General features: G+C 34.7%; 1 protein-coding gene across 1 annotated transcript in view; it reads left to right on the top strand.

Moving 5' to 3' along the window:
• The window catches only part of LOC122808135 (chymotrypsinogen A-like), a 159,151-nt gene extending 151,705 nt beyond the window's left edge, over nt 1-7,446 (top strand). The window contains exon 7 of the mRNA XM_044079104.1: nt 6,807-7,446. Within this exon, the coding sequence (XP_043935039.1) occupies nt 6,807-6,971 (165 nt within the window). The 3' untranslated portion in view covers nt 6,972-7,446. The remainder of the gene's footprint in view (nt 1-6,806) is intronic.
• Nucleotides 7,447-25,829: the final 18,383 nt, after the last annotated feature.

Below are 25,829 nucleotides of genomic sequence, written 5' to 3'. Positions count from 1 at the left end.
ACACACACACACACACACACACACACACACACACACACACACACACACACACACACACACACACACACACACACACACACACACACACACACACACACACACACACACACACACACACACACACACACACACACACACACACACACACACACCTAAGAGGTCATAGTTAATGGTTTGTTTTCATAACTGTGCAATGTTTTCAGAACTAAGCATATGAGTTGGTAGAAGGCTATGAAAATAATGGAGTAATTTGTATTGAATTAAATCCTATTGGCATGGGCTAGATGTATGCAGTTATACATGCTGGTTCAATAAATGATTGTGGAGCATATACTTTAAAATGCATGATAAATATACAAACAGATGGGTGCTGTGTAATAAACAGATACTTTTTATTTTGATTGCATTTAATACATGGACAGAAACTGTAATTTTATTAATATAATTATTATGTGCTTATTTTTGCAGTTATTTGTAAGAATATGTGATACATAATTAGATATAAATGCTACCATGGCCCAGATTTAAGTAAGTTGATATTATTGTTTTATTTAATACTGGCAAAGCACACCAGCAAAGTTAAAGAAATGTGTGTATATGTGCAGAAAACCTTAAATTATTTGTGAATAGTTAAATAACGTTTAGATTAATTTCTTTATGATGAAAAACATTAAATAATATAAATACTGGAGTACCTACTTGTGGACTAAATGATAACATTGTGATGAATGAAAGTTGGAGTATGACAAACTGGGATTAGGAAGTGGATTACTAGCATAGAGAAGAATGATACAAGTTATGCTAATGGAAGAAAGGATTATAGTATACTGTAGAAGTGGGCCTACTTTGAAAGAATCAGTATTTTTATGTTATTTGGGAGGAGAATATATTGCCAATTTGGATGATTTAGCCAGAGATTGTAAAGAGTGTAGCATTTTTGGGGTCTCTGCCTTTTTAAATGGTTCCAATTAATACTGCTATGTCAGCAAGCTGTACAAGAAGATGTGGTAGCCTAGATAAATTGGATATAGGATTCAAAAATGTATGCTAATTGTCTTCTAGTTTTTTATAGGCCAGAGGACATTTGCAATGATAATGTATAATGAAGATTGATTAAAGAAATGTAGGAGCTCCTTGACACCCTGTTGGTGTTGTTGATGGTTGGTAGGAAAGTCTACATGATTGATGAGCATGATGAGGGCTGGTAGAAAATGAATTTGTAAGTGTGAACATCAGTAATGAATGGAAAGAATGCCAATCTATTTTTGAATTATAAGTTGACTGCAACACAGATTTCAAAACTGGTAAAGGTAATGGAGAATGGCCCAAACCTTTATGTATGAGATTTAACAAAGGCAGAGATTAAGCTGTTATGGAAGGACTGGCACAAGGAGGGCAACTCTGACTATGAACCATACATTGTCTTATGGTAATGTTAAGAGAATGATCTTTTTATGAAAGACGGCTTTTAGTAATTAGGCAGTGATAGCTATGCAGATGCATGGGGGAATCACCTGTGAGATGTGGTGTGATGATTCTGGGTTGAGTGTTATGGAGTTGTGGCAGTTTTGAATCTACAGTAGCCTCCTTGCTTCTATTCCCTTATTTTTTATTTTTTTCTTGTTTTGCCTGTCAGATGTCTCTACCCGAGTTTATAATTAATATTTAGTGAATTTTTGTAGCTTATTTTGTATTCTGATGTATAATCACAAAATGGAAGAAACCCAACGATGAACACAACACAGACGATGCAGAAGGATCCACAGCTTGTACAGGAAAACACAAATTTATTTGTAACTCAAAAGACCAGGGTTAAGCACTTTCATCTGCTTATACAGACTTCTTCAGAACCCCAAACAACAGCTGATTAAACATTTAAAAACCATTTTTGGCGCCAAAATTAATTGAAGATGCAATTTGAAATTTAAAGCAACAGGTCCTAAAAATTCAACAAATACTACACATAAAAGTTACAAAAAATTAAAAGAATGTACAGTGTATATATCTCTTTGCAAAAAATGTTAAAGGAAATGAAAATAAACATGAAAAATGAAACATATTAATTCTAAAATTAATATAATAGTATACTAAAATTTAAAAATGAAAAATATTGTTAAAATTCATAATTTCCCTTAATAGATTTCCTAATATAATATACTTGGTTTAAAATACATAATTTGGAAAGAATAAATGAATTTTGAAAAACATAAGATGTACATTATGTACAATACAATAATGTAAAATCAATTATAATGTGTAAAATGTATATATATATATATATTATATACTCCCTAACTTCAAGCCCATTGTAAAAAAGGCTTGATACTAATAAAATCGTTGATGCCAGGAAAACAGGTAGCGTCCGTTAGAATCTGCCATCTAGTTTCTTTCATGGCAAGAAAAACTTTTCAATTACCCCCAAATGGTGAAACCTCCACTTTGTCAATAATAGAAAATTTGAACATGTGAGTATCCCCATGGGAGGAAATGTGTCTTTGAAGTGCATTCTTAGAGTCTCCTGTTTTGATCTTATAAAGGTGTTCGTAAATACGTTTTTTAAAAAGTCTCTCGGTCTTCCCTATATAATAGGCGGGACATGCCATACATGTAGCAATGTACACATCCTTGGACGTATTACAGTTCCCAACCCTACTTTTAACATAAGTCCTATTAAAATCAGCCAACCTGACACCTCGACCTTCCCTAATGGCGTCACATTGCCTGCAGCGTCCACATTTCCTAGTCCCACCCCACTTTGGTTTGGTACTAGTCCTATTCTCAAGTTTAAACAATAATTTTCTATTATGTTATCATATGGCAACTAGAAGGCTCAGGAGTATGGCTGCTTTTTTTTCCTGTATCATCTGTTTGTAATATTTATTTTAATTAAAAACAGAACCTATAATCACAGATATATTGAAATTTGCAACATTTTAGCCCACATGATCTTCATGATATAAATAACTGGACTAGGCAAAAAATTACAGATTTCCAAATTTTCCATTTATTAACACTGGAGGATTTATTAAACAAAAAACTCATCAGATCATACAGGAATAAAATTATACAACACAGTATTTTATTTAGGTCTAATTTAACTTCCCAGAGACTTGGCTGGTTTTGTGATCATTGAGAATGTTGGTATGCCTGTAAGACTGTTATGCTGTTGGAACATGGAGGCATATGTGATGGGAGTACCCTCAAATTTCACCCTTGTGGGCTACAACTCATAGGTTAATCTCTACTATGATTGAAAGCAGGTTAGATTTTTCACATGATTTGTGGATTCTTGGTACTGGAAAGAGCATCCAGCAATTTCAGATTAAGTTGATTTTATTAGCTATCCTTGCCACCAAAAAGACCTTACACTAACAATGGAATAAGGAGATACCTGTAAAGGCTGAATTCCACCTGTTGGATTGGTCATTTTTTAACTGGTTTTATCAATGTAAAGAATGGTTGGGAAGTAACATGTTTTTTTTTGTCAACCACCTGGAGCTATGATGAGGAAGGGAGAGGAGGGTTGCTGTGAATCTTTTTTTCTTTTTTTTCTTTCTTTCATTCTTTCTTTCTTTCTTTCTTTCTTTCTTTCTTTCTTTCTTTCCTTCCTTCCCATTTTATGTATTTTTCAGTCAAGTGCAATATTGTTCCAATATTATCTTGACTTGAGCACTACTGTAAAAGAGTTGACAGATGTTACATAGCTATTTGTTAATTGTATATTTTATGCTGTTGAGTAAATCACTGATAAAATAAAAAGATAATGCAGATGGACAGAAAAAAATAACAACTAGTATTTTGCAACAGACAATGGGAACAGGAAAAAGAATAAGATATGGGAGAAATGTATATAAAGAATGTGAATAATAAAAGATGTTTAAGATAAATGGGGAATGTGTAGTTAAGGAGTATAGTGAAAGTGGGTATATACAGTTTACATCTGAAACAGAATGACAGAGTGAAGTGGATTATTAATTAGTATTCAGGCTAAAGGTTACAATAATGGTTTGCAACTGAAATTATGTTTGATTTCTTATTTCTTATTATGACCTGGTTGTTGTGACTTTTGGCTTTTCCCGGTTAGGGGTCGCCACAGCGGAACTCCGGTCCGCTAATGATTGGCAGTTGATTTTTATTTACCAAGTTGCCAGCCCTGACGCACAACCTTCAACAAAGGTATGCCCATTCACGCATGTCTCCACGCAGAAGACGCTCTAACTGAGAGTCGAACCAGACAGCGTCTTACTGTGAGGCGACAACGCTGACCTGGTAAACTTTCATAATGCACTCCTAAACATAAGATAAATGCAGGTATGATGTAAAACAGTGGAATGGAATGGAGACAAGATGGGAAGAGAATGATGATGATTGATTGAATGCTCATAATGTAAATATGCATAGATGTGATTAGTAATAGTAATAAAGATAATTTGTTAGTTAAAAATGAAACAATGGTAATTCTGAGCAACCAAAAATGAAAACACAGGGAAAGCAATCAAGCTTTTTAAAATACAGCTAATCATAAAAGTTATAAGAATAACAATAAAGCCTATGAAGCACCCAACAGACATATAGGAAAATATTTATACAGACACATCTATAGCCACACACATGCACACACGCACACACACACACACACACACACACACACACACACACACACACACACACACACACACACACACACACACACACACATACACACACACACACACGGTTTCCCAAAGCCAAAAGTTAATTCTATAGTGCCTTTTTAAAGAAAATGTGTTTTTCTGCATCTGCTAACATCTTTTTAGTAGTTTGGTTTGTTCTTTTGTAAGACAACTATGCACATCCTAACATGCAAAACAGTATGGAAAGATATGAAAAGACCTACAAGAAAATTCTACCGATGTAATCTGCATCAAATTTGCAATTAAATGGGCTCATAGTGTGAATATCAGAATGCCAAAGACCAGCAACAAAGACACACACACACACACACACACACACACACACACACACACACACACACACACACACACACACACACACACACGTTTCCCAAAGCCAGAAGTTAATTCTATAGTGACTTTTTAAAGAAAATGTGTTTTTCTGCATCTGCTAACATCTTTTTAGTAGTTTGGTTTGGTCTTTTGTAAGACAACTATGCACATCCTAACATGCAAAACAGTATGGAAAGATATGAAAAGACCTACAAGAATATTCCACCGATGTAATCTGCATCAAATTTGCAATTAAATGGGCTCATAGTGTGACTATCAGAATGCCAAAGACCAGCAACAAAGACACACACACACACACACACACACACACACACACACTCTCTCTCTCACACACACACACACACACACACACACACACACACACACACACACACACACACACACACACACACACACACACACACACACACAGGTGCGCGCTGCATAGTCTTGACACAGAAAGGAACCACTGAGTGTTTTACTAGAAAGTAGTAATTTTTGCCTAATGATGAGAACACTTTTTAAGTAAATAAACAGAAGATCAACAAACCCTCAGAACAAAAGCCATGGGGGGTAGCCATCTAGCTAGGAATGTGGGCAGAAGCCATTACAAATACAAAATCAGGGTGTTGTAGTTGTGAACTCTGAAACAAGTTGCTCTATGGAGTCTTATTATACATCTCCTTCCATTCCAGTTTGGAAAAAAATCCATACCTTTTAGTGAAAAGGTGGCAATACATCATATCTGGACTTTGATGTCATTCATGCCTAAGAAATATGCAGAGAAGTAGACAGTGCTTACACTAGAAGTAATAACTAACATCAGCCAAGTTGTCTTTATGTTATTTTGGTATGCATGTTTGCTTTTTTTGTTGTATACCAAAAGCAAACAAACTAGAGATTTTATACAATAAAATGTCCTTTTATTTCTTGTCATATATCTGTGGTACAGCAGTAGCGTTGTTGCCTCACAGCAAGAGGTTCTCCTGTTCGATTCTCGGCTGGAGTGCGGGGGAATGCCTTCTGTGTGGAGTCTGCATGTCCTCCCTGCGGTTGGGTGGGCATTCAAAAGACATGCGTAAATGGGCGTGCCTTCATTGAAGGTTGAACGTCGAGCTGACACCTCGGCATTCGTGAAAATCTACTGCCAATCATTAGCGGACCAGAGTTCCGCTGTGGCGACTCCTAACCGGGAAAAGCTGAAAGACAAATAACAACAACAACATATCTGTGGCTCAACTGTCATGGTAAATGAACTGAAACTAAACTCTTATCAGTGGATCCTTAGCTAGATACAACCATACACAGAAAACAAGCCTGGGAAAATTAGGTTTGCTTTTTTCAATTTTACTACATTGGTCTTCTGGACATCCAAGTATTAGGCTGCTTTTTACATTACTTAACAGCAAAATTTATTAGAATATTATAGTCATAGAAGATACATTGTTAGTCGTCTATACCTATTGCATTGGAATATGTTGCTGAGCATGCAGTTGTTAGACATAGGAATATTATCTGTAAATTCCCACAGTTTTGTGTTTGTTATATTTGGAGCAGTACTGTGTAGTTTATAACCTATCTGTATACATATTTCAATCTGTAAATGTGATAACATATGTTACATATCTTTTTTTGTGTGGATGTGCAGAGCAATAATTTTGCAAAACAGGTATGTCACATATTAATAATGTTCTGTTAAATGTGATCTTTTGAAGTTTCTGTGTGTACTTTTGCACTGAATTGTCTTTTTTGTATGCAAAGCTAAAAGTGTCTGTGGCACTCATAACAATCTCCTGAACGTTTCTTTTTCTGTACTTTCAGGGTGATTCTGGTGGTCCTTTGGTTTGTGAGAAGGACAATACATGGTTCTTGGTTGGTGTAGTTTCCTGGGGGAGCACTACCTGTTCCACCTCAAAGCCAACAATTTATACTCGTGTTGCAGAATTTGAAGAGTGGTTGGACCGAATGATCCCTAAAGTTGACTGAGAGCATATTTAATATCAGCTTTATTCCAGTTTCAGTAATAAACATCATGAAGAGTTATGTTTCCCAAACATCTTCTATCACACATTTCATCAGAATATAAACGTATTTAAAGTTATTTTTCTCCTTTCAGGTATTTGACCTCAATGTAAAATTTGTCTGTCTGTACCAAGTGTTACAGCCAAAAACACAAACAAATACCAAAGGAAAGTGTATTGATACATGAAAAAATTGAAGTATTAAACAATGGTAAATGTTTAGTCAGTTTCAAATTGTCTGACTATAGCACCTAAGCATATATTTCCAATATGTTCCAAAAATGTATTAGAATATTATATTCACAGAAGGTACATTGCTAGTCAGCTTCATCTGTCATAGTGCATTTCCATCAATAATCATTATCGTTTGAATATAGTTTCAATTTTATGTTAAGTTTGATATATTCTATGAATGATTTGCAGTATATATCTTTCAAAATAAGTGGGGTTTGATTATTTAATAGATATTAATGAACTGTTATACATTAATAGTTGATATTCCATATGAATCTAAGCCTGGAAACCCAATACCTCCATTGCCTCATGCTCTAATATGTCGACTGGCTATTCAAGGTTTATTTGGATGCCAAAGGAATTTTATCAGCTTCTTGTTTTCATCTCTGATATGAGATATATTAAAATTCAGTTCAAATAATATTTAATATTTTCAATAGTAATATTTAGCCTAAGTGTGAAAAAAATATTTATTCCACTTAGAAATTGCCTAATAAATCTTTCTATGCAATTATTATTGTCTATAAAATCATTATTTTTTTTTTATAGATACTTGAAAAGTTTAATAACTCCAAGTATACTTAAAATGCTCTTGCAGAGATTAAGTTTTGATGTATTATACAGCATCGGTTGTCAATGAATTTAACATTAGATATTGTAATATTTTTACTACTTCATCAAGTCTAATTACAGATCTATCAGTATTAGTTGAAGTTAACAGTAGGCTGCCTGCAAATAGTGAATGTCTGGTTTGAAAGTCATCATTTGATTTAAAGTATTTAATTCTATTATTATGTCTAATATTGTTTACTAAAGGTTCTTTTGCTAATGAAAATGGTAGGCACAAAGTTGGTAAATACACGTTGTTTTGTACCTTTTGTAATCCTTACTATGAAACATAAACTCCTATTTGAATATACTATGAATCAGTTTTAGTATTCAAATCATTAGATACATATCTTCTGTAAATGCATGTCTATGTACCACAGACATAAGAATAATGGCTAAAATATAGAGAATAAGGTACTACAAATCCAACAGTATCTATTAAGCTTAGCATGTTATTCAATTTTCAGAACTTTCCTGGATCCGCTCCTATATATTCAGCACATTGGGCAACGAGTACCCTTCAGCACTCATTGTTTCTGTAGCAGATATGGATTTTATGGGATCAGGTCACTAGCCCAAGGCACAACCGTCCTCAGAGGGTGCACCACATACTTACATGCACACACTCACACCTAGTTTCACTTTAGAGTGTCCAATCCACCTACTGAATGTCATTGGAATGTGGAAGGAAACCCACACAAATGCAGAGAGGACATACAGACTTCACACAGAAGGTACCCCAGCCAAGTATCAAACCAGAGAACTTCTTGCTGTGAGGCGACAGCACTAACCGCTACACCATCCTCTCAATACTTTAGCAGAAGCTAAATAGCTCTATCAAGTATTAGGCTGCTTTTTAAATTACCTAATAGCAAATTTAAATATTGCCCAGTTAATTTAGTTACAATTCATGATAATAGTATGTATTTCCCAATACAATAAATGCAGTTTGTAAGTCATATACTACCACTGCAAACATTAATTTGATATCACTATATGGAAATATAACTATTTTCCATAGATCATTAGTATCACTTCTTTTTCATTAAATGAAACATTGGCAAAGATCTTATAATCTTTAAATATAAACTTAAGAATACCATTTGCAACGTGCTTCTTATAAAAACTCTAAATTCATGTAACTCCTTCTGTAGGTGTCATTTAGATCATTACCACTGAAAGACAGTACTGTTAAGTTTGTCATTTGTGCTTTAATAAACCTTTTTTAAACACCTTTATTGAATTCTCACTTGTGACATAGGCACGTTTACATTTATATAAAGTAAACAAAGTGTATTAACAAGTTAAAATTTACAAACATCATGCTTCACATATATTGCTACGTATCATATAACCTAAGCAACATCACAGAAATTATTCAATTCCTGCCCTTTTTTTAAACAAGAAACATATTTGTTAAACCATCACTTATAATTTTTAATTATTTCTGTAACCGATTTGCTCACTCTGTGATAAGTATAACAAATAGTACTAAGTAATACTGAAGCATTTCTCATGTTTGAGATAGACTGAAGACTGAAAATAAATTGAGGCTAAAAGACACACACAATGATACAGTCAGAAAAAGTTCTACTCATAAAGAAAAACATACTGGGGTATTCCAAGCAGCTAGCACTTATGTAAAGTGGTAATTACCATGAGTGGAACATTTTATCTATGCTTCAGTGAAAAAACATGTATTTGAAATTAAGAGCTAGCCATTTCAGCCAAATTCTGACAAAGGTACAAAAGTACCAGATCTCAGTAATTATTATTTTCGTAAGTGCTATGTGTCCAGATCTCAGTAATTATTATTTTCGTAAGTGCTATGTGTCCAGATCTCAGTAATTATTATTTTCGTAAGTGCTATGTGTCCAGATCTCAGTAATTATTATTTTCGTAAGTGCTATGTGTCCAGATCTCAGTAATTATTATTTTCGTAAGTGCTATGTGTCCAGATCTCAGTAATTATTATTTTCGTAAGTGCTATGTGTCCAGATCTCAGTAATTATTATTTTCGTAAGTGCTATGTGTCCAGATCTCAGTAATTATTATTTTCGTAAGTGCAATGTGTCCAGATCTCAGTAATTATTATTTTCGTAAGTGCTATGTGTCCAGATCTCAGTAATTATTATTTTTGTAAGTGCTATGTGTCCAGATCTCAGTAATTATTATTTTCGTAAGTGCTATGTGTCCAGATCTCAGTAATTATTATTTTCGTAAGTGCTATGTGTCCAGATCTCAGTAATTATTATTTTCGTAAGTGCTATGTGTCCAGATCTCAGTAATTATTATTTTCGTAAGTGCAATGTGTCCAGATCTCAGTAATTATTATTTTCGTAAGTGCCAATTGTTTGTGACTCTGCCACTGACTATTATTATGGAAATGCCAGGTTCTGTTCTGCTCTGGTAAACCAAAACAATCTACCCTCTACTCTTCCAGTAACCTTAGATGTTTCTGCAGGAGAAAACATATTGGATCCAGTTTTTCCTTTACATAAAACATTTCTGTCTATAATTTAAAAAGCAGGAGAAAGGAAAAGGGAAAGCAGTAAAAAGGGAACATAGACTAAAGGGGATAATTGCATTTATATATGTTACTGTTTTATTGTAATAATGATGTGACATCGTTCTGATTGATTTACCTCATTATCCTTTGTTTTCTCAGCCTCATACTTAATCATATATCATAAATTGAACAGCATAGTATTCCCTCAAGGTAAATTGCTATTATAATGAAATAGAATGTTATGACCATAAAATAAGGATAAGTGCATACATTAAGCATTTTTCTGCCTGTGTTATCCTGTTCCTTGTATAAGCATGCTTGATCTCTCACTGTTTTTTCCAGTGGCTATAACGTACTTCTGGCTTTGTAATTTTTGTGTCTTTCGGCTTTTCCGGTTAGGGGTCGCCAAGCGGAACTCCGGTCCGCTAATGATTGGCAGCAGAGTTTTACATGCTGAGTTGCCGGCCCTGACGCACAACCTTCAACGAAGGTACGCCCATTCATGCATGTCTCCACACAGAAGATGCTCTAGCTGAGACTCGAACAGGACAACATCTTACTGTGAGGCGACAATGCTACCGCGGCACCACCACCGTACTGTTACAAAAATCCTTAGCATCCACTGTGGTATGTTACTCATATACACATTAGTGTTTAAATAATTTACACAAAGGGAGCAGTCACAATTCTACCCTTTACAACAACCATTGCACCTGTGACTACCTCCTCAACAACCTCTGCCCCATTATGCTTTCTCTGCATTCTCTCGTTCCTCCTACTTCTATTTTATTTATAGTTACATGTTGACTGTGCCTGTTACCCTTTCTCATCTCTCCTCTCTTCCCACTTCTGCTACTCTTGTCGCACACACTGATTCCCTTCTTCATGCACGTCTGCTCAAGTGCTTCCCCTTGTGCTGCCTGTCCTCCCCTTTTTCCTATTCAGGTAGTTAATCAGGATTGTAGGGGAGTTCGTACTTTTGTTGTTTTTGTGAATGTCTAGCACTTCTCTTCCAGTGCAGTTTTTGACATGTATATTTAATTTGTATAAGAATTCTATTGTAAAGTATTATTAATTACCCTGTATCTTAGAGCTTTTCTCCCCAGGCCTGTGCTGAAAATGGGATCCTAGGACCCCACTCAGACTTTCCCGGTAAACAAATGTCAAATAAATAAATAAATAATCCACAAAACTGAAACAAGAAGAATAGGCACTACTTTGGTTAACACAAAGGGATTTGGGATTGCAGTATAAGAGGTAGGACAGCCTCCAACAGCCCCCACAAAAAATCATGTTTTATTGCATGCTCCAAGTGATTTTTTCAGCATGCTCATTTACTTTTTGATGTGGTTATGCTGTTGTTGGCCTTTTTTGTTGAGCTTTTTGACTTTGATGTACTGAAAATAGGATTATTTTCAGTATATCCATAGACCCACACACACACACACACACACGCACACACGCACACACGCACACACACACACACACACACACATATATATATATATATATATATGCAGAGAGACAGAGAGAGAGATTTCAGTTGACTGAATGCTCATTTAACTGAATCACAAATTGTATGTGTTAATTGGCAATAGTCATTGTCATGCCATGAACTCATACCTGCAGACATTTGTGTGCCAGCACTGATCTAATCTATGTGACATTTCTTCTTTTCTCCATGGCTGTGCAACCTATGGAATTTGTATGTATAAGTAAAAAGGGTGTGTAGGCAAAGCTCCCACATGAGGGGGTGGCAAAAAGATTTTCTTATGGTATATTTGTTGTGTAGAATATTTTCTATCAAACGTAATCCAGTAAAATGAGTTTTCAACTTTTCAATTAAATATGTTTTCAGCCAGTTTTATTTGACTATTTGTGATTCATGCACACACATAAATCATTTCTCCAGTTTTGACATTGAAGCTTTTGTTCTTAGTCATATATGGATTGATGACTCTTTGTATCTTGCAATCCAGAGCTTGCTGTTCCCATTGTCTTCCTTTCTATTTGTATGATTCTAGTTCTTACAATCAACTCTATTCTGTGCACTAAATCTAAATACCATCCCTGTAGTTCAGCATTCAAATTCAGATGACAGTTATAAATGCATATGTTTTCTTTTTATAATTATTGCAAAACTTAATGTCCATCTCTAAAATCAGTAGAATAAGTAACCTACATCAACAAAACTGAATCGTTATGACTATTTTCTTGTAGATTTCAGTCTTGTTTCCTATTGCTTTTAAAAGTTTTGCTTTGTTTACATTTCCTTGTTCAGTATTTAAGCATGTCTTTAAACATTTTCGGTATTGTACTTTTAGATTCAGGAAAAAAAAACAACGCTGAGTATTTAATACATCACACAAAATTTTACTCAGAACACTCCCCCAAATTTAAGAGTCAGACATTATATTGTATCTAAAACTATCTGCATAATTGTCCATTAAATCATCACATGAAATGGACTGCTATAAATCAATAATAATGCTATAATCACCACTGTAGATAAATATAAAATGTAACAGCATATTTATCTAAGTATGGAAATGTGGGGAGCCTAAAATGAACTGTTATATGAAGACACACATCTTAACTTACTCTACCACTGGAAACTGTAGGCAAACATCAGACCCTTACAAAAGGTTGCTAGAAAAGGATGTTAATCCAATCTAATTTAAATAATTTATTATCCAACTACAGAAGGCTTCAATGAATTAAAGCCATTTGCTTAAATATGACCTGCAAGACAAATTTTACAGTCATAATAAAACAACGACTTCTAAATTTCTAAAATCGTCATAGCAATAAACAATGAGTATAAAAGCCACAGATGCGTTTTGCTGTCTTATAAAACATCCTGTACACACAGATCAAGAATTCTGAACCTAGAGACAGTAGCACAAACTAAAATGTTTAATGGTGAATATTCAGCGAAAGCTGGACAATGCACAGAAGGAAACTCCTCCAGTAACAATTTATGGGCAGGTTTTGATTGCATGCTATGTCTGACAGAATCCTGTAACAGCATCCTCAAACTCAAAACCATTACCGAGCATTCTCAAAGAATATAAACTTCCCCAGAGCAAAGTTTCTGCCCTAATGTGTTAGACAAAAATATGAGACAGATGCAACATTTCTCATATCTGATACAGATTGCTGCACATGGAACCAGAAAAAGAAAACTTTTCCAAGAGATAGCCAACATCTACCATGCTGCATAACACCCCACCCCATCCCACCCCACCAAGATGAATGACTGATACACAAAATCCTGAATAATCTGTTCTGCAATAAGTCATTATCTTTAGTATCCATTTTAGTTCTTTGTTTCTTTGCTGCTGCCATATATAATGACTGCACAAGAAGATGCAGTCACGTCTAACATAAGAGGAAGCAGATAAGCATACACAAAGTGAGATAATGGGAAATAAATAAGAGTGTCCACATTCCCAGTATTGAAGAGGAATATAGTCAAGTCATTACATTATATTTTTCCCCAAAATAAGGTATTAAAAGAGCCAAGGCAAAAAAAACCCCAAAACAGTACAGCAGATAGGTCTCATTCACTCATTCAACTAATCTTCCACAGTCCATGTACCACCTTGAAAACTGCAAATCAACTTATGTCAGTATATATATATATATATATATATATATATATATATATATATATATATATGTATGTGTATACATATATATATATATATATATATATATATACACACACACACACACACACACACACACACACACACACACACACACACACACACACACACACACACACACACATGGGTCTACCTTCTTTTAACGAAATTATGTTTCAACAAATGTTACTTACCTGACCCCACTTCTCCGAAGCTACATTCCACTGAAAGCATGGACTGCTGAAATCCATTCCCTGTGAAAGGAACCACTTGGCCACCATGGAAATAAACTTAAATGGATCAAAAATAAACCCACCAAAGTGGGGAGTTCACCCCTATCACCCCCCCTACTTAAATTTACCAACTCCGACATCGCACTACACTGAAGAGAGGACAAAGTTCACCAGGGTGACCAAGTGGTTCCTTTCACAGTGAAAGGACTTTGGCAGTCCGTGCTTTCGGTGGAATGCAACTTTGGAGAAGTAGGGTCAGGAGGTAAGTAACATTTGTTGAACCATAATTTTGTTAAAAGAAAGTAGACCCATATATACATATACATATATATATATATATATATATATATATATATATATATATGTGTGTGTGTGTGTGTGTGTGTGTGTGTGTGTGTGTGGTATTCATGATAACCCAACATAACTCTTATTTAACAAAGAGGATAACTTTAATTTAATTTTTCTTTTTCTTAAAATGCTTCATCTTCCATCTTGACTTTATTCTGAGACGCCGCAGACAAGCTGTTCACCAGTGGTGTAGAAGTGTGCTAATGTCTATGAAGAAATTTTATTACAGTACAAGTTACTGAGATCTCTTAAATCAAGAAAAATGACTCTAAAACTGAAAATAAGTATTTTTTTTCTGCAACTCGCCTAAGCAAATGCTAACCGTTAAAAATAAATAAATAAAATAAAAACAATTGTCTAAAAGTATTAAAAACAAATATTATTCATATATGTCATTTACATATCATAAATATTTAATTATATATTGCCACATATTAAAGTATTGCAGGAAACTAGCAAAGAGATTTTTAGCCAATACTTCATAACTAATTTTCTTCATCTAAATGAAAAATTATATAAACTGAATTACTCTCATAAACCTTAAAAGGAACAGCTTCCTAATACCTTCATATAATTTTATGCAAATATTAACTCTGAAACAGAGTTTTGTGTGAAACCATTTTCTCTACTAAAAGAAGGCAAATAAGATTTCTAAATATGTAATAGATTTGAAAATACTTATAGATGGAATGTTTATAATAATATTAATCACACATTTAATAAAGACATGTTTCTAGAACTACAAATGATTCAGTTATTACTCTACAATGATGCAGTAAATTGACTGGCTTAGCTTGTTTAAACCTCGGAGGGTAACAATTTGAATATATCATCCCAGGAAATTTCAAAGAAATGTTAACTCTAGTACAACACTTACCACGTCATCTTTTTGTTTATAATAATAAGATTATAATATGTGGCATGCACGTAAGGTATTTATTAACTTCTTTTTGTTGAGGCATAAATTAACAGAAACTCTGTATCAAAATGCCATGGTGTGTCTAAAAGACCCATATCACTTACAAAATATATCACAATAGCAAAACCTTCATGAAATTCAAGATTGTTACATTATAAATGTGTCATAATGATCAACAGAAAAATATAAAATGAAACTATGTAATATGCATGCATATATATATATATATATATATATATATATATATATATATATATATTTATATATATATATATATATATATATATATATATATATATATATACATACATATATATAAAATCTCAAAATTAATGCATGGGCACAGGCTAACAAAAATGGCAGTTCACACAAGTATTCAAAGTTTTAAGGCACTCTTTAAACTAATCCAACCATTAAGACTGGAGGCGCCCTGCATATAGAATTAACTGCCAATAATGTTCTCTATATATAACATGCAATCAAAGCCTCTCCCTAAATTGTAGTCTGACCTGCTCTCAAAGCAAAAGACAAATTTCTGAAAAGAACTGCAGGTAGAAATATGAGTGGAATTCAAGAAGGTACCATGATGTGTGCATGTTTTAGTGTCCTTTTGGTATTCAGCAATGGCCCTAACATGGTGCTTCACCATGATCTTGGGTTGAAGACATGCAGCACCATGTAGGGCTGGCTCTGTTGCTTTGCTGAATATTAATTAGGCAGTCTGGAGAGAGGCATACACAAATTAGATATGTGCTACTTCCCCAGTACCATCTCCAGGAAGGCATCTAAACACCCAAGTGATTCAAGAAATTTCTCAGCCATTTAGATCAGCATGACCATCCCACCATGTGATGGTAGTATCAGGGATTGGAGGAGCCACTATACACCAGGGACTTGTTTACTTTTAGGAGCCATAATGGCACCAATGTCAGTAAGTGGATTGGGGGTTGGAGGAACACAACCACCACTATAGATACACTAATAGTTTAGTGCCATAATGGCTGGGGAGATGGCAGTTAGGCGGGAAACACTAGGCAGCAGTGATACATCATCATCAAGTGCCATAATGGCACCAACTTCAGTACAGGGATCAGGATTGCGGAGACACTAGACACCAGGGATATATCAACAGTTAAGTGCTATAACAGAATGTACAGCAATACAAGGATTGGGGGTGGATGGAAAGAGTAGGCATCAGGGAAATGATAGTGTGTCATAACACCAGTTAAAGTATTATGGGGATCAGAGGGTGGAGGATACAATACCCACTGGGCAAACTAGACATATATAAATTGTCTTACACTGCATTCATTTGTCTAATGTTAAAAGATAATCAAACTGTAATCAGGTCTAACTGTTTTCTGTTATTTGTAAATATAATACTGCCTGTACGTTTTGTTATCTGTTGTACTATACAAACCAGGCTGAACTTACTACTGGCCATGTATGATCAGCACTCTACCCCAGTAATACAAATAAAGAAAAATTAACAAATCAATAAACAAGTATTATTTGAACATATTATAATCCTATTTTTGAAACTTTTTAATTTGTCTTCAGTAAACCTTTCAATTAAAATGTTAATTCTGTTGCAGTACAATGACACCAGGTAATGGCAAACCTCTCTGCGTTCTCTTTGCCTACTAGTTCTGTATCTATTTCTGCTGCTTATTGGCATTAAGAAGTCCTCACACTAATTATCCTCCAGGTCACACATACACACGTTCTGGTTCAGAAGAATCCCAATCAGCATGGTTTGAAATGTGTGCCCTTAGATTTGCAAATTTTAGGTCTTGGATATACACATTTTTTCACCTTGTTAAGCAGTTCTTCTCATTATTAGCCTCACTATTTATCACTCAGTTTTTTGTATAGTATTCTAAAAATGCCAGGTAAATGCTTTTGCTTTGCCAGATGACAAGGCATTGATTGATATCTGTTGTCCAATAAATGCCTTGTCACCAGGTATGTATCACAGATAACATCTTCAAAATCATGAATGAAGGATAATATGGTATGTATCAATGCTGTAAAAACACCCAAGGGAAAGCAGGATGCCAAGCTAGATCCACAAATCTATTTAGCGCTTTTGTCCACAAATAACACTGGACTTCATCAGAATAACATCCTCACTCATTCCATGAATTTTATATAGTAAAGTACAATTAAAAGCCCCTACCCTCCCCAGCAAGCTCCAAAAATTAAACAAGCACAAGCAAATTCCATTTCAATTAAGGAAGCTCCCCTACCTAAATACCTTATGTTTTTAAACAAACAACCAAATGTCAGACAATCATGCAAAACATTACATTTAAAAGTACAAATAATATGCTTCATTAAGACCTGGACTAGGTATGGCATTAAGTTTTAACTGCCATTTAAGCTCCATAAATTCAGGGAACTCATCACAATGACCCCTTCTTTCACCAAGATCTATTTGGTTTATGGCAGCAAATCTAAACTCATGTTGTGGATTATCTTTTATGTGCTTAAACAGTGCATTCCTTTCATCCTCTTTTCCACTATCATACAATTGTTGGTAAATTCTCTTTCTTAAGCTTAACTTAGTTTTACCAACATAGAATACACAACATCCCTGACACAATACTAAATATTCTTGGAAATATTTGCTTTTGTGGTGAAGAAATGAATACTTCAGTTAAGAGACTGCTGTATAAGTCTAACAATCCTTTGTTACAATCAACATCTGCTGTATCCCAAATGGTAATCGCTGACCAGAGTATGGGAGATTTCAACAAACTATTAAATATACTGGAGAAGAAAGTTCAGATGTATAAACAACTCCAATGGCAGCGATTACGTTTTCAAGCTTATTTGGAGTTGGGTGTGATACCACGAGGACTTCAAATTTTAAAGATGCCTTCATATGGTATTACCTATACAGACTTACTTGTACAATGGCAGCAGCTTAATTTAGAACTAAGTGCAAATTATATGAAATTAATGAACAAATTCTTTGAAACTATAGAAAAAAACTTGATAGAAGTGATTGATAAGCTTGAGAATGATATTTTAAACATGCCAGTATTTGAAAATTGTAATACACAATATCAAGCCTTCTTGGATCGTATACAATTTTAGATACCAGATTGGAGATGAAAAAGAAGAATAAAATACAACGTGATCTGGCCAATTTAAAAAATGGCCATATCTTTTCTTGGCCAAGGACAGAAAATCAACGATGGCATATAAATAATAACAAAAATAAAAGTAATGTAATTATTAAACAAAGAGAGACAGTTTCTAATACTTTGGATCAACTAGACGAATTTGGATTGCCGCAAACGCCCACGGAGCTGATATCCAATCAGAGTGGACGTATGCAGAGCTTTGCGAACGCTATGTCCAATCAGCAGGAGCCAATATCTTCAAAGAGAGCAGTTGAAGAAGGCGAAATCCTTATACAAGATGGAGCGAACACCTTGGCTAACAAAATATGTAATTTAAATGAACATTCATTATTGCGACCTCAGGTTGACTTGAAGGATAAAATAAAGCAAACGGAAATTTCTTCTTTTTTACCGTTTCAATTAAAGCAGCCAGAAAAAGTCGCTGTGCAGCAGCAAGCATCAACAAGAGGTCGCTCGTTACAGAGACAGGTTCAGCAAACAATGCCAAGTACGAAGAGGAAGAACAACAGTCCTATAACTTTCAGCAAGGTGGTTCGTCAATGACTGGAATTATAAAAATAATAAAAGGTGCTGTTAATCTATCAAAATTGCAATTAAATGAAGATCAATTAGAATTGTTAAGTAAGGGTATGAAATTTATACCATATGCACAGGATAATATTGTGAATGCAATTACAGATGTAAAATTGTTTGTGAGAAGTTTAACACTCAAATTGATTTTTAAACAAACAACAGTGAATATGCCTGCATGCAGAAAACTAAGTGCTTTTGTACCACAACTATGCCCTGTAGTAACTGCTTTTCTAAATGTTGTTGAAAAAGATTTAAGACAACTATATTCAAAAAGAAATAAAAGGAAGGCTTATAACTTGTCTTATAGAGAATATAAAGCACTTAAACAGCTTGAAGAAAATGATGACTTAGTTATTAAGCAAGCAGACAAGGGAGGTGCAGTTGTAATAATGGATAGAAATAGCTACATGGAGAAGTTTAATAATATTCTTGCAGACTCCTTAACTTTTAAGCAAATAACTTTTAGTGAAGTTAAAAAATGTATTGTAGATGTAAACATGATAATTTATGAAATATAACTTAATCAAGATATATCTATTGATCTTTTTAATTATTTCTCTATACCTTGTCCAAGAACCCCACAAATTTATGGAATTCCCAAAATACATAAATGTTTGGAAGACCCACCCCTTAGGCCTATAGTTTCAGGTAATGGGTGGGTAACAGAACCTATTTCAAAATACTTGCAACTGCAACTTGGTAAGTATTTAGTTAAATGCCCAAGCATTTTAAAGGATACCTCACATCTTTTAAATGATTTATATAAATGGTATGAACAAAATATTAATGAGAATTTCATATTTGTGACACTAGATATAACATCATTATTTACAGTCAACCCAAATGAATATGGCTTGGATGCAATAAGGAATTTTCTCTGTACTGAAACTGATATGCAAACATGTGAAGTCGAAAATATTTGTATGCTTCTTGAAGTAGTACTAACAAAAAAATGTCTTTACTTTTGATAGGAAACCATTCTTACAGCTAACTGGGGTAGTGATGGGAACCCCAGTAGTGAATACCTATGCAAATTTAGTATTATATAAATGGTACTAAATAATTGTAATAATCTAAATAACAAAATTAAATTCTACTGAAGATTTGTAGATGATTGCTTTTTTTATTTGGAATGGTAGTAATGATGAACTGGAGAGCTATATTATGTATTTAAATGCCACAACGGATTTTTTGAAATTTAAAATGGTTTCTTCACCTGACTGTATAGTATTTTTAGACATTCAATTGTACAAGAAAATTAATAAAATAGAAACTATGATTTACAAGAAAGAGGTAAATGCTAATAGGTATGTTAGAAGAAATAGTATGCATGCACCACATACTTTTAAGGGTGTTCTTAAGGCACAATTAATAAGAGCTAGTAAACTTAATACAGAAGATGAGAATTTTATATCTCAAGCAAATGAGATGAAACAAGAATTTATAAGGAATGGTTACTCCCCGAGTTACATAGATACCATCTATGAAGAAATTAGAATAGGTAGGAAAGACAAATATAAACCTATTTTTGGTCAGAAAATGATAGAATTAGCACAGACCTCCAATGAGAATAATAAATTAATTAGATATATAACTACTTATAATGCAAACACTAAGGAAGTATGTAATATTATAGAAAGAAATTGGCTCATACTACTAGCAATGCCAGAAATTAAGGAGCTAATAGGCTTAAAACCTAGATTCTCATATAGAAATCTGGAAACATTAAAACAGAAATTGTGTTATAAGGATTTTAGAAATGAGGAAGTTGTATACCAGAATAAAAATGCAACATTGAAATGTTGCAACTGCAGTTGCTGTATAGATATTTATGATTTAACAAATGAATTTGGACATGCTATTACTAAAGAGAAATATAATTTTAAATGTTCAGCTAATTGCAATATGTCACAAATAGTGTATCTGGCAACATGTACACTCTGTACAGCATTTTATGTCGGGAAGACAACTAGGAAGCTGAGAGAACGTATTATAGAGCATAAGTCTGAAATTAGAAGGAAAATAATAACTAATGCTCTTTATAAGCATATTATGGATAATATTACACACACTTTTAAATTTAGGGGTATATGTGCAATAAATACAGGTATTAGAGGGGGAGATATGAATAATGCCTTAGAACTAAAAGAGTATGAATGGATCACTAGGTTACAGGCAGACACAATACCAGGTTTGAATAATACAGTTAGTATAAAGTCTGTATTGATTAAAAGACAGAGAGAAAATATCTGAGAATGCATTTTGTATTTTAGTTTCCTCTATTTAAACATCTATGAAATATAAGATAGAGAAATAATATTTAAGAATGTATTTTCTATCATAGTTCTCCTTAGCTGAATGTTTATGAAATATGAGATAATATTTGCTGTATAGCATACATGTAGTTATGTATATGAAGGGAAATCTAATATGAAATATATTTTGCATAGGAAGTTTTTTTAAAACTATATATATACATATATGTGTGTAAACAGATGTAATTATACTGTATTGATTTTTTATACGTTAGTAGTATAGGATAAGTTGAATGTTTTAAAAGGTTTTAATATATGTTAGTACTGTTTTAAGTAGCAGAATTTAAATAATTAATTGTAAGTTGAATGTGTTAGGCTGGCTGGATCATGTGATTTTATCTGTATCCCTATTTAATGTTTTGAAAATTTCATTGTTTTTATGTACTGATGAAGGGTGGTGAGCCCGAAAGCTTTACTTATTAAATTTTGGCGTTTAAGTGTGGTTTTGACAATACTAAATAAACCACACCTTTGCTGCTACATGACCATTTTTTTCTAAGCCTCACTCTTCCAAAACCAGCAACAAAAAGGCATCACATTCCATAATAAAGGAACATTGCCTACAATGGCCACATTTTCTAATGAAACCATCATAGGCACCAGAAGGACCCTGGTCTAGTAGACTTTTAAAACAAAAGTCCTTTTTATATACAATCCTCAGTGTTTCCCCCACTATCTCCCTATATTCATCATCCAGACAGAACACTCTCCAATTCTTTTTCACTATGTTAGTAAGCCCATGAAAATCAGTGTTACAGGTAAGCACCAATGCTCTTTCAAAATCCCCCCTTTCCCCATTTTTACAATGTGCATTAAGGCTCCAGCCTTTTAGAAGGGGAACAAAATGTCCCATGGCCCGTTTTGTACAAACTGCAGCAAGAATTTCTACCACAAACTCCTCGGGGTACCCCCTCACCATAAGCATAGATTTGAGTACATCACACTCTTTCCTGAATTCAACCTTATCTGAAATCATCTTTGCCAAGCGTACATATTAACCCTTGACTAAAGACTTTTTTGATGATGAGGGTGCATAATACTATAATGGAGCAGGGTGTTAGAGTAGGTAGGCTTCCTAAAAATATTGGATTCAAAAACCTTTTCCTTAATATTCTTCCTAATGGTGACATCTAAAAATTTTACCTCATCCTGTTGAATATTACATGTGAATTTCAAAAAATTAGTAGTCCCATTAAGGTATTTACAAAAGGCATTAAGCTTATCCAAACTATCTTTCCAAAAGAAAATTAAATCATCTAGGTACTTACCATAAAGTACCCAACAATGCCTGAAGTCAGAATTTAGAACAAAATTCATCTCCCAATGGGCCAACACAGCATTTGCAAACTTGGGGGCACAGATAGCCCTCATAGCCACTCCAGTTTTTTGCTTAAAAATGTGGTTTTCAAAAATAAAGAAATTATTTTCTAACACCAGTTCCATTAAACATCTAAGCACATATGCTTTATCTACATCCATCTTTACATAACAACATAAATATTCATAAAACAATATAACATCTAATTCGTGAGGGATAACAGAGTAGAGGTTCTGTACATCAAAGGTGACAAACACCAATGTTTTTTGGATTACATGGTACGTATCAACATTTTATGGGCCCTCCATTAAGACAAGCACAGGCAAGCCTTGCTGATGTGAAGTGGTTAGGTATTCCACTGACTCTTATTTTCTCAATAGGTCAATATCAATATTGCAATTTTTCCCTGGAAATAATGTGAGCTTAGTGATGATTCTTTAGCATAGGGTTGCAGGGGCATTATTTGCAAAATGGAGGGTCTGGGCGCTTGCTGCATAATAAATAGGGCTGCCCTATTTAACTTTTTCATTCACAATTTTAAGAGTTTTTTTGATGAAATAGTTCTCAGTAACACTACCTTTATCCCCCTCTGACCCTAACTAACAGTATTCTGGGACAATGTAATGCTAATTAGCACATAAGAGCTATTCTGTCACATGTTGTGGAATTATGTCCCATAATCAGAATCAGCACTGAAATCTCACAACAGCCTGTAGTGGGCAGGGCCAGTGTTAGCATTTTGGGGGCCCCAGCAAATGTCAAGCTGGTGCCCCCTAGGCACTTTCAGTCTAGATATCCTGTCACTGCCATCCCTTTTATTTCACACTGCAAATGTTTAAGATTAGTACACACAGACTGACCTGTAGTTACAATGTTCTTATGTCACAACAGGCCTGTGTACCACACTATGTTGGCCCATCTCACAAAGGGACATTCACAGTTACTGGCATTTAGTTCCAACAATGACGCATTTTAAAAGCTCTATGTGCAGGGTTGGACATAGGTGAAATGGTGGCCTAGGCACTGCCTACTGTTTCAGCCCCAGTCTCCCCACAAACAAAAATATCCTCTAGTGCTCCCCTCTGTTTCTCCCCATCCTGCACTCCCCATAACATGCACAATACTTTTCTTCCTTTTCTCACATTTTGCCTCACTCTTCAGCTTTTTCACAAAAACATAACTTTTTATATGCTCTGATGTGCATTTTAAAGTTTTGTTTTCTTTTTACAGTCTTTTCATCCAATGATGGCTTGAACAGAAATTATGTTTAAGGAAAGAAATTCAGTGTTGCTGTTCAACTTTAGTTTTCTTTGTATCCTTTCAGTACACCTTTCCTGACCAAAACAGCACAGTAATAATAACTCATTTAAGCTGGTGCCCCCAGAAGCCATAGGGGTTATAGATGCTCTGGAATGCATTTTCAAGCAGTTTCCCAACCTTTTAATCCAATGGTGACCTAAACAGAAATCATGAGTAAGAAAAGAATTTCATTCTCATTTTTTTTTCTTTCAAGGAAGATCTAAGTTGTGCTTAAGGCTTAATGTTCAAAGCTGACAAAACATTAGCTCACAATAAAGGAACAAGACAATTCTTGTGGGGATACGGAGCCTCAGGTCCAACTGGTAATAATGCCTGCCTCACAGGCCCCCCAAAAAGACAATCATTGCCTATGCATCCCTCTGGTGTTAGAATAAGATGAAAACAATGGCTCAAATTGCCACAGTCAAGTATTTCAAGTGACTGCGGACATACATATACATAGCAAGCTTCCTTACTCACCTGTAACCCCCAAAGGCAGCCACTTGATGCTGTGTGATTGTGAAGAAAGTGAAAAAAATAATGTTTACAGTAATGTATTCTACTTTGTTGCTCCTAGACAGTACACTGCCCCTACACAAACTATAGTAACCTTCATTGTCCCGGTCCCCTTCAATAAACACAACACACTGAATGACATTTGACGACCTTTATTAAAACTTCCATAACATCACTTTGATTACCAGAATTTGTTAAATACAACTGGACATAGTGTAGTCAATTCTAAACACAGCATAAACATCTTTGCAGTGTTAATCAGGACAGCGTACCTGCTCATCCTGCCCCAGTAAGCAGCACCCATAGCTTTGCTCACTTACTTTACTTATAAACATCCTTATAATGTTAACCAGGACACCATACCTGCTCATCCTGTCCAGTAAGCAGTGTCCATACCAAATATTAATCAGGACAGCATACCTGCTCATCTGACCCCAGTAAGCAGCACCCATACCTTTGCTCACTTACTTTACTTATAAACATCCTTATAATGTTAACCAGGATAGCATACCTGCTCATCCTGTCCAGTAAGCAGCGTCCATACCAAATATTAATCAGGACAGCATACCTGCTCATCCAACCCAGTAAGCAGCATCCATATCTTTGCTCACTTACTAAACTATTCACTGAATTATCTTCAAACCAAATAAGCAGCGTCCTTACCTTTGCCTGCTTATCTATTCAACAAAACTCCTTGAAATGCACCGCCAGACACCAGAGGGGAACAGAAGAGGGCAAGCCTGTCCCTCTTCTCCACCACTAGCCTGCACAGGCTGTTCCCCTCACCACCAACTTCCATCAGCTAGCCACCCTTAGGGAATAAGGCCAAACATAATTCGGTGTACAATAACTACCAGGACATTACCAGCCCCTGGCAATTACCCAATGCTCACCAAAGCATCACCTTCCACTGGAACAAAAATACATAACGCCACCACCAAATTAAAGCAATTGCATATCACTCTATCCAAACAATTTCTTTACTTGCCCAATGACATGCAGAAGTTAACAACCTCCTTGCCAACCTTGCCAACACAAACTACACATATCAAAAGTAAAGCACCTAAAACCCATGATGGCTTTAGCAGTCTGACCCCCTTTTTACTCTACCAATACCCTTGAATACCACCAACAATATACCAAACTGA

Source organism: Protopterus annectens, chromosome 8.part0 (genome assembly GCF_019279795.1).
Source record: "Protopterus annectens isolate FY-2018-M chromosome 8.part0, PAN1.0, whole genome shotgun sequence".
Classification (NCBI taxonomy): domain Eukaryota; kingdom Metazoa; phylum Chordata; order Ceratodontiformes; family Protopteridae; genus Protopterus; species Protopterus annectens.
This window is presented reverse-complemented; position numbering and strand designations above follow the sequence as displayed.